At 41.8% G+C, this 11276-nt stretch overlaps 1 protein-coding gene across 2 annotated transcripts in view; it reads left to right on the forward strand.

Moving 5' to 3' along the window:
• Positions 1 to 11276, forward strand: part of CTCF (CCCTC-binding factor (zinc finger protein)) — a 49026-nt gene that overhangs the window by 33762 nt on the left and 3988 nt on the right. For both annotated transcript variants that reach the window (XM_014547810.1, XM_014547811.1), the window contains exons 6-10: positions 968 to 1088; positions 2181 to 2330; positions 6285 to 6445; positions 6955 to 7137; positions 7807 to 7942. In XM_014547810.1, coding sequence (XP_014403296.1) covers positions 968 to 1088; positions 2181 to 2330; positions 6285 to 6445; positions 6955 to 7137; positions 7807 to 7942 — 751 coding nt within the window. The remainder of the gene's footprint in view (positions 1 to 967; positions 1089 to 2180; positions 2331 to 6284; positions 6446 to 6954; positions 7138 to 7806; positions 7943 to 11276) is intronic.

Below are 11276 nucleotides of genomic sequence, written 5' to 3' on the forward strand. Positions count from 1 at the left end.
AAATTCTAGCAAGCAATATAATGATTTAGAGATAAACTGAACAATAAAAAACATCTGATACCTATGTGAAGAAAACTTGATTTTTCTGAAGGACATTAATAAATGAAGAGACACTACAAGTTCTAAATTCAACTGGAAGAATAAATATGAATGACTAAGAAAATTTGACAAAAGAAGGAGGGGGTTGTGCAATTGGATGTTGTAAAAACCATATAGTAGTAAATGAAGACAATGTGATACTGGAGCAGAAATAAACAAAAAGCTTGTTGGGACCGAATAGAGTCTTGTGCACATAGGAATTTAATGTGTGATAAGGAGGCAAATCTTGGAAAGAGAATTATTCAGTAATGCTTTTGGGACCATTGTTAAACCACTTACAGTCTGAAAATTTGCTATGAGTGCAAGGGGATTAATAAGTATGTTTAAAGCAATTAGAATCAAGTTTGAAAGTCACTCTTTTGTTGAAAAGGTACCCATAGAAGACGAAGATCATAGTCAGTAGTGAGGAACGTAAGTGAGAGGCCCCTGAAGCCTGGCCTGGCTGGGAAGTGTTGATGATGGGAGGAGAGGACGAGGGGAAGTAAAACGTGCTTATTAATTCGGATTCAAATTTTGGAAGAAAATTGATGAGCACGGATTATTTTTAAACTATTACGGAAAAATTCAAAAATATGAAAGTAGATAGAATGATATATAATATACCCCCATGTCCCTATTATCCAGCTTAAAGTTATTAATGACCAATCGTGACTATGTATGCCCCTGTTTATTTACTCTCTTCCTTTAGATTACAGTATGGATTTGAAAAACAAAGATTACAAAGAATGAGGAAGAGATGCTATCTTTTAGACTTTTTCTGTATTCTGACCTTCAGTGCCCAAAAGCTAACTTTTGTGCCTACTCCACAGCACTCACGTTACAATATGTTAATTAAAGTGTAAGAGGTTTGGTTGCTTTCATGTTTCAGGTCAGCAAATTAAAACGTCACATTCGTTCTCATACTGGAGAGCGTCCGTTCCAGTGCAGCTTGTGCAGTTATGCTAGCAGGGACACATACAAGCTGAAAAGGCACATGAGAACCCATTCAGGTAGGACTTCTCCCCTCCTTGTATCACTGAACTGCTTTTCAGTGGGTTCTGTGGCACCCTGTGAACCACCACATGCCCCTCCATTACCTGAATGGAAGTATATCATTGATGAGTGCCTTTCTGGCATATCTGCTGAATTCATTGTTCTGAATATACATTGAAGAAAAGAAAGTTTTTACTGTTGGAAATCTGGGTAGGCTACTTAACCCAGCTCATTCAGTTTTCCTAAAAGAAACATCTACCTGTAGGTCCTCTTGTCATCCCACGTGCTTTCCCCAAAAGGTAAGCATTGCTGTGGGAACTCTCTTCTTTGTTTCTTTTTCATTTTGGAAATATTTTTTAATTCTTTTATTATTTTTTTTAACAAATGGCCCCAGGGATAGGAGACCAGGGGAGCAGGGAGGAGGGGAAGTGAGGCCCCAGCCCCACAACCCTTCCCACCCACCGCTTTTCCCCTTATATGTTTATAATCTATATACAAGGCCTGGGGCTGGGGGGAGAGGGGGATAGAGGCAAGGGGAACTCCCTCAGCAGGGTGGAGGCTCCTTGTCCCCTTGGGACCCAGGCTCTTCTGCCTGTTGGGAAGACTATTCTCAGGAAGGTGGCCCTGTCGGCTCCCAAGCTTTGGCATCCAGCATAAGGCATCAGGTGGGGAGGCCTGGGGGGCAGGCACATGTGGAAAAGGAAGTAGAGCTCCATTCATGCTGGGAGGTTAGGAATGGAAGGGCAGCTTGGGATGGTAACATGAGAATTCAGACTTGGGGTTATGGGGGTTTCTTCCTCACCTGCTGATGAAGGTCAATGTGTTGGGTGCGGAAGGACCCGCTATAGGTGGAGGGTGGGGCTTTGAGATGGGAACTGAGTCCTACTCTTTTTCTAATATGTACAACTCTGTGGCAGCAGCAGTTTAGGGCTTGTTTGCCATCTCTCAAGATAAGCATGAGCCAGTTAGTGGGCCTGAGCCTCAGCCTTCCTGAGTAAGACCTAAAGATTCTCTGTGGCTTTATATATCTGCCACCTGAGTTGCCCTCCAATTAAATGATAGTATTTAGTCATTTCATCTAATGTATTCATTCTGTATTTCCTTTTTAGGGGAAAAACCTTATGAATGTTATATTTGTCATGCGCGATTTACCCAAAGTGGTACCATGAAGATGCACATCTTACAGAAGCACACAGAAAATGTGGCCAAATTTCACTGTCCCCACTGTGACACTGTCATAGCCCGAAAAAGTGATTTGGGTAAGTAAGTTAGTGGCAACTGAAAAAAAATATTTTGAAGGATTTGGGAAAGTATGAAGATCATAAATAACTTCTTTTTAAAAAAATATTTTATTGATTTCAGAGAGGAAGGGAGAGGGGGAGAGAGATATATCAATGAGGAGAGAGAATCATTGATTGGCTGCCTCCTGCACGCCCCCTACTGGGGATCGAGCCCACAACCCAGGCATGTGCTCTTTACCGGAATCGAACCTGGGACCCCTCAGTCCCCAGGCTGACACTCTATCCACTGAGCCAAACCAACCAGATAAATAACTTCTTTATCTGACTTGTGTAAGTTTGTGTATGTGCATGGTCTACCACTTAATAAAAGCTGTTGTTTAGCTGCTATTTTTTTTTTCTATCTCTTCTTTCTCTTACTGCATATAGCTCATCTATAAATTAATGGAGCTGTAATGAGAAGAAACAGAGTATACCTTTAATTAGTAGCCAGAATGTTTAAGTCCCCAAATAGACAAGTGACATAGTATGAGTCGAACTTAAGGTCAGTTCAAGTCAGATTTTTCAAAAACATTTATGCTTTCTCTGGATAATTGTACTGTTTCATTGGTAACTGATAACTACAATCCTGTGCATAATTAATCTAGAGTTCATATAGAGGCAGAGTTTAGCAGTAGAAATTTTAGTATGTCATACTTAGAGATATGGTCACTTGGAATTCTCAGTTTGTTTTTCTTTTTTTTTTTTTTTTTTAATTTTTATTGATTTCAGAGAGGAAGGGAGAGGGATAGAAAGATAGAAACATCAATTCGAACCTGGGACTCTTTAGTCCACAGGCTGACGCTCTCTCCACTAAGCCAAACCAGCTAGGGTCAGTTTGTTTTTCTTATTTAAAAAAAAAAAATACTGTCCCTAAAAGTAATTCTTATAAACATTGTGACATTTAGATAATTATTTTACAAATTGCTTATGAGCTGTCACATAGTAGTTTTTGCTTTTTTACCCTTTTGATCTTCACAACAACCATATTAAATAATCAAGGAATGTATTCTAGCTTTATAGGCTAGACAGGTGTCTTCACCAAAAGCTACACAACACACCTCATGAATAACAAAACTGGACTTGAGTCCTCTTTAGTTGTCTCTTGCATTGGGGGCAATATATAAGTACCCAGGTTGCATCAGGAACATAGATTTAAAGGCCCTGTCCTCTGATAAAGTTTTACTGTTCTTATATAGAAACTAAAATCTAAACCAATAATACCTCATGGCAGTGTGTGAGCTGTTAGGCCACTGTCTGGATATTCAAGTTTATCTCCCAAAATTAATCCCAGAGAAGTATGTGTTCCCTCTTTAAAGCAGGCCTGATTTCACTCTTCTATGCAGTAAATAAAATTATTCACTTTGTGACACAGGAAAACTTGGGCTTTGTAGACAGACCTACTAGAATCAAGATTCACTTCCAAATACTTATTACTATGAGCCTTCTCCCCCTCCCCCTCAACTGATGTATAGGAATAATACCTATCTTACAGGACTGTTATTACAAGTATTTAATAAGAATATATGAAAGAGTGGTAGGCCTTTGTCAGAGGACCAGAAGGGGAAAGTTGAGGCCTAAAAATTATTCGAAATATATACGTATATATATAAGGCCTTAAGCCCTAGCCTGTTTCGCTCAGTGGATAGAGCACCGGCCTGTAGACCAAAGGGTCCTGGGTTCAATTCCAGTCAAGGGCGCATACCTTGATTGCAGGCTCCTCCCTGGCCTGGGCCCTGGTTGGTTTCTCTCACATTGATGTTTCTCTGTCTTTCCCTCTCTCTTTCACTCTTTCTAAAAAATCAATGGAAAAATATCCTTGAGTGAGGATTAGTAATAAATAGTCTTCATATAATGAACATGTATAGCCAACCCTTCCCTTATTCATTTCCATTCCCCAGAGTTGGCCCTCGGTAAGTTTGATATATTGCCTTGATTGAATCAGATTGGTAGAACCATAAATTCATGATCCCAAATGCAGCTGACAGGGCTCATTGCTGCTGGACAGTCCAACTATTTATCCTTGTCAGGTGTGCTCCCAATCTCCTCAGTGAGTTTGTTCATTGATTCATTCCACAAATGTTTGGGTGCCTGCTGTGTGGGAGGCACTATGACGGTTAGGTAAATCACTTTCTTTAAGCCTCTAATCTTCCCTTTTCTGCCTCCCTGGTGTCAATGAGTGACCTCTTTTTCTACTTAAAAATAAAATTAAGGCAGCAGGTTGAAACTCCAGATTTTCTGTTATTAAACCTACCTATGTCTATATTCATCCTCCCTTGTCCATCTTGTCTGAGGTCTGTCCCTTTGCATTTGCCTTGATCCCACTCTCCTGTCATGGCAGCCTTTAGCACCATCAATATTGCCTCAATAACTTAAGTTCACATTCTCACTCCTTGATGTTTCCCCTCAACTCTAAGCATGCTTGTGCCTCTTCTGTCTATTTTTTTTTAATATATTTTATTGATTTTTTACAGAGAGGAAGGGAGAGGGATAGAGAGTTAGAAACATCGATGAGAGAGAAGCATCGATCAGCTGCCTCCTGCACACCCCCTACTGGGGATGTGCCTGCAACCAAGGTACATGCCCTTGACCGGAATCGAACCTGGGACCCTTTAGTCCCCAGCCCAACGCTCTATCCAGTGAGCCAAACGGCCTAGGGCTCTTCTGTCTATTTTTATTTTTTATTATTGATTTGAGAGAGAGGAAGGGAGAGAGAAGAGAGAGAGAGAGAGAGAGAGAGAGAGAGAGAGAGAGAAACATCAGTGTGAGAGACATCAATCACTTGCCTCCCGTACACACCCTGACCCGGAACCGAGCCCACTACCTTTTGGTGTACGGGACACTCCAACCAACTGGGTGGCACCAGCCAGGGCTTCCTCTCCTGTCTTTAAAAAACTATTTCCCCTTCCAGGTTTAACTTTTATCTCCTTCCTAGCCAACCCTCATGAAGAATTAGGTCCCTCGCATTCTTTGTTCCACAGCTCCTAATTTTCCTCTCATCTGGAGTATGCCCCCTCACTCTGTGAACAGACTTGCTAAAATCACTAATAACCCCGTGTGGTAGAGCATAGGGAACATGGCTCTTCCTGTTTCCCTTGCTCTCTTAGCACCATTTTTTGTAGTGGTCTGTGCCCTCCTCTTTCTTTTGTTTTGTTTTGTTTTTCGTGGTTGTTGGGGTTTTTTGCCCTCCTCCTTAAAACACTTTTTTCCCTTGACTTTCATGGCACTGCAATCTGTTGGCTTGGGCTTGTTTCTCTGACCATTCTCAAACTTCTCTTATTTTAACCCTTTTCCTCTTACTGGCATTAACTTTTAGATTTCTTAAAATATGACTCATGCTCTTCTTTTCCATTCTTTACTTTTTGCTTAGTGATTTCATCAGCTCCCATGGTCTCACTCAAATTCTAACAACTCCTAAATTTATGTTTCTATGAGTTGGGCTTATATAACCATCTGTACCTTGCCATCCCTCTCCCTACTTGGATATTGTTGGCATTCCAAATGCAACATGTCAAAACTGAATCCTTAAAACTCTCTTGACCAGCCCTCTTCCACTCTTCCTTGTCTCAGTAAATGACCCCACCATCTACTTGGTTTTCTGAGCCAGAAACCAGGTAATTGTCCCTAACACCCACCTTCCTCTTCTGCACTCTATCACTAAGTCCTACTGATTCAACTTCCTAGATTTCTCATCAGTTCTCCCCCTTCTTCCCATATCCATTGCTATCTTCCTTATCCAAGCCACCATCTTCTCTCACCTATCCTGTTTCAGCATTGTAACTGGTCTCCTCACATCTGTAGTTATTCCTCCTTTTACTTAATTTTCTGTATAACAGTGTAATCCTTTTAAGAAGCAGAAACAAATGTATTATTAACTTGTTGAAATGCTTGTTTATGTTTTCACAAGTTAAACTGGGCTCTATATTTTGCTTTCAGGTGTCCACTTGCGAAAGCAGCATTCCTATATTGAGCAAGGCAAGAAGTGCCGATACTGCGATGCTGTGTTTCATGAGCGCTATGCCCTCATTCAGCATCAGAAGTCACACAAGAATGAGAAGCGCTTTAAGTGTGACCAGTGTGATTACGCTTGCAGACAGGTAGAGACTCATGTTTACAAAGCAGTTGATGCCTCGTGGGTGTCAGGTTTCATCAAAGGGTTCTTACCAACCTTGTATGGTGGCTATTTTTAATATGTTCAAGCTATGATTTGTGAGGAATATCTTCAAAGTTTCTGTTGATTGTATCTCAATCTCCAGCTGATGTTTTATTCAGTCACAGCTTACCCACTCCACCCCCACCTCAGGCAGACTACTGACTTCTTTCTCAGAACTCTGGAGATTAAGTTCAGGACTTGAAAGAAGGGAAGAATTTGGTCCTGGAGCCTGATGCTTGGGAATGATCTAAAGAAGCAGCCTGGCAGGAGTGGGCATATCTGCCTGGGATTTATTGGAAGTAGTTCACCCCAGTAAAGATCAGTTTATCCTTCCAACAAGCCTAGATCCTTGGGAGAGAAAAGCCTGTCAGCCATATGCACACAGGTGGTAGCTGGGGTAGCAGCGCTCTGACAGACAGGCTCTGAAGCCTCTGCCCCCACCCGCTCTTTCAGGAGAGGCACATGATCATGCACAAGCGCACCCACACCGGGGAGAAGCCTTACGCCTGCAGCCACTGCGACAAGACCTTCCGCCAGAAACAGCTCCTCGACATGCACTTCAAACGCTATCACGACCCCAACTTTGTCCCTGCGGCCTTTGTCTGTTCTAAGTGTGGGAAAACATTCACACGGCGGGTAAGAAAGAGTCAGAGCTTTACATCCTCTATTTTGGTTCTTTTTTCTTTTAAATTTATTGGGGTTACATGGTTAATAAAATTATGTAGGTTTCAGCTACACAATTGTATGATATATCATCTGTATATTGTATTGTGTGTTCACCACCCCAAGTCAAATTACAATGGTTCTTAATATTGTGTTCTTGGTCTTCCACTGCAAACCACGACAGTGCTTCCCCAAACTGAGGTGTAATAGACATAGAGGTCTTGTATCCATGTGTGAACCCTCTGCTGGCAGGGAGTTCCCCAATAGGTCTGTCCTGGGTCTTCATTTGGGACCATGTTAGTCAGATCTGCACAGGAAAGGGAGCTGGTCTGATCCTCCCCAGTTCCTTTTGCCTCATGCTGCTGAGCTCTCTGCTCAGGGGACCCAGCTTCATCTTCTGAAGGACTCCTCTTTCTCTCTCTCCCTTTTGTCCCCCTCCAAATAGAGATCATTTCCCTGAATGAGGAGAGCATATTTTAGGACATGCTTTAGCAGACATTCAGACTTAATATAGATACTCCATTTATTTATTTATTTATTTATCTATCTATCTATCTATCTATCTATCTAAAATAAAGAGAACTTCCAGTGCTCATCTTTACTTTTTCAGTAATGTGAACGAGGGTTTGTTCCTTTTGTTAGAATACCATGGCAAGACATGCTGATAATTGTGCTGGTCCAGATGGTGTAGAAGGAGAAAATGGAGGAGAAACGAAGAAAAGTAAACGTGGAAGAAAAAGAAAGATGCGATCTAAAAAAGAAGACTCCTCTGACAGTGGTAAGTGGCTTGTTTCTTGGTTTAGTTGAACATGGCAGATTTTGGTACCCAGTTTATGTACGGATATGCTGGGAGATAGAAGTAGGCCAGTGCTTCCTTTAAACCTCTAATCTTCGTAGTGTGTGTATATATTTACAACAGCAGTTAGTTTGTTTCTGGGGCAACTTTTTTTTCTAATGGCGTTCTAGAAATTGCTTAATAATACCTTATATGTTATGTTCATTTAAAGCCAAAGCAAAATTAATATATTTACACAGTTTACTCAGATTAGTGATATTTTAAGGCCAGCAGAGTTTCTTTTCTATGTTCGTAACTTCCACATTTAGGAAGCTGGTCTAGATTTGAGCAATGAATCTAATGGGCATGAAGAAGGTTGCTTAAAACATCTTGACCAACTTCTGGTTTGACTGCCTCTGTCAGCTTAGCCTTGAGATGTGTTGATCAAGTTTGTTGAAGGTCAGCCTTTCTCTTCCTTAATCTCTCCATTTATGTTTTAAAACTTGGCCTATTTTCCTACCATTGATGCTCTTTGGGGTGTTTTTGCCTTTAGAGTTGTGAAATCCAGGCAGAAGGTATCCTTTGAGGTATTAGACTCATGAAGAGCGAGGGAGAACAAGAATGTTGGTAACGTAGGAGTCACATTTGAGGATACAAATTTGTTCCAAAGTGTTAGGTTCTATAATGTGGACACTTAGGCTGCTGGCACCCAGTTGAGAAGGCATATCTGTGATTACAGATTTAAGCTTTTTATGGAAAAGAATGTAGAGAAGTTTTGTTTTGGGGAATGCACTTTCCCAGAAGCACCATCAGACTGGAGAGATTACAGATGGTGCCTAATTGCTATTTCTAAGGATTCCTCATTTTGTTTTCTGTGTTATTTGTTAGTAGAAGTAGTGGGAAGGGAACAGAGTTTTTGAAAATTAAATAAAAACCTTCAGTTATTTTATTAGTTTTACTGTAAAACTTGCTCATGAAAGCACTGTTTTTTATATGTAGATCTAAAAGAAGGTCCCTTTAGTTTTTATTTATTTAGTTTAGCTTTTATTTATTCACTTTTCTATTCAGAACTTTAGCTTCTTCTAGGAGCAATTTATTATTTTTTTAATATATTTTTTTATTGATTTCAGAGAGGAAGGGAGAGGGAGAAAGAGATAGAAACACCAATGATGAGAGAGAATCACTGATTGGCTGCCTCCTGCACTCCCTCTACTGGGGATTGTGCCCTTGACCAGAATCAAACCCAGGATGCAGGCCGACACTCTATCCACTGAGCCAAACCAGCTGGGGCTGGGAGCAATTTATTTTTGCTGCCTTTTTCAGTGCAAAGTGTATTTTAAGCAGTATCTTGTTTAGCTTCAAAGTTTTTTGTTTTGTTTTGTTTTTAATATATTTTATTGATTTTTTACAGAGAGGAAGGGAGAGAGATAGAGAGTTAGAAACATCAATGAGAGAGAAACATCGATCAGCTACCTCTTGCACATCTCCTACTGGGGATGTGCCCGCAACCCAGGTACATGCCCTTGACCGGAATCGAACCTGGGACATTTCAGTCTGCAGGCCGACGCTCTATCCACTGAGCCAAACCGGTTTCGGCTAGCTTCAAAGTTTTAAGTGAATTACCTCCTTTAAAATGTCAGTGTGCTGCCCTGGCGGTTTGGCTCAGTGGATAGAGCATCGGCCTGCGCACTGAAGGGTCCCCGGTTCAATTCCAGTCAAGGGCACATGCCCAGGTTGCAGGCTGGATATCCAGTAGGGGGCGTGAAGGAGGCAGCTGATCAATGATTCTCTCTCATCATTGATGTTTCTAACTCTCCCTCTCCCTTCCTCTCTGAAAGCAATAAAAATATATTTATTTTTTTAAAATGTCAGTGTGCTTGCTTTTTAGAAAAAAACACACGACTCTACTAAGTATCTTTAAGAAAATGTGTGGACTATTAGGAGGTGCCAAGGAATATTTGGGGTCAGAAGGCCCCAAATATCGCCAGAGACCCACAGATAATCCTGACCTTGAAGTCCCAGGAGTTGCTCTTAGTTGCGGAGCTTCGTGCTGCCACAGATATCCCTTCTTTCCCGTGGTACTGCCCTGCTCGTTTCTGTGGGTCATTCCCTAATTGTACTTCACCAGAAGCATGTTTTAGCTGAAGAATTCTAGTTTGTAGAGCACAGTTTGGTTCTGGGCCTCATACCTAATACTAGTCTCTCCCCGCCCCCCAGTCTGGGTTTTCTATCCCACTGCTTACAAAGGCCAAGCAGTTATGTATCCCCTCCCAGGAGTTCTGCCTGGCCATCTGCAGAGATGGTACAGCAGAGTCTACTGCTATTCAAGGGTTTTTTGCCCAAATTTCTCCAAGCCAATAAGCTTTTGACCCTTTAACCCTTTTTGTGTGTTTCTCTCCCCCCTCGCCCCCACCCCCCCATTTCTGACTGAATTTATTTCGCTTCCTAGGCATTGGGCTAACTTAGGCAATAGGGGGTGTGAATAAGTTCAACAGGGAAGTTCTTGACACACTGCCACATAAGACTACGTTCCCCACGTTTCACTTAGGATGTCAGTCACTTGATAAATAAGTTGTTTTGTCCCGAAGATCAGGCATTTACTCACAGATGTCTAAATTTAAACATTTGGTTCCAGAGGAAGAGAAAGTGATTGCAACCTGTGCTTCTTGGAGGAAGGCAGGCAGTGTACATTTTGTGGCACAGCAGTGAGGGAGGGGTAACAAGACGTCTTTGGCTGCCTGCAGGGGTGAGCAGCAGAACAGCCCCAAATTGAGGTTAGAGGTTGGATTTCCACCTGCTGTGGCTTAGCTGTTCCTTACAAATCACTTAGCTTCTCACTTTTTCTATAAAATAGGGATAACATCTCTTACTAAATGAGTGGAATAATGGAGACATTTTAAATCGTGGTGTACAGTGTCAATACAGCTGTGTTTGTGTAGTAGATTGTAAGCTACAGAGCATGATTTACATGTGTTATCTCAACCCTTTTGATACTCAAATCACTAGTAAGTAGATTGAAAGCTTTAAAAATTACACAAGGAAACTGAGGTCCAGTGTGGTCAGTGTCTTAGGTCTCATACCTAGTAAGAAATCAGGGCTCAAAACCATATGTTATCAGGCCCCTCATCAATATTTTTTCTACAATAGTTCCCTCTCCTTTTATGGGATTACTAGAGACCCTGTGCATGAATTTGTGCACGGGTGGGGTCCAGCCTGCCTGGCCCCAATTGGGGCAGGAGGTTGGCTGGCCAGGCCCTCCCCCTATTGGGATAGGGGGGGCAATCAGGGGCGGAGCCGGCCAGGGGAGGGGTGGTGGACCGATCAGGGACGGAGGTTG

The sequence above is a fragment of the Myotis brandtii genome, unplaced genomic scaffold (genome assembly GCF_000412655.1).
Source record: "Myotis brandtii unplaced genomic scaffold, ASM41265v1 scaffold486, whole genome shotgun sequence".
Taxonomy (NCBI): domain Eukaryota; kingdom Metazoa; phylum Chordata; class Mammalia; order Chiroptera; family Vespertilionidae; genus Myotis; species Myotis brandtii.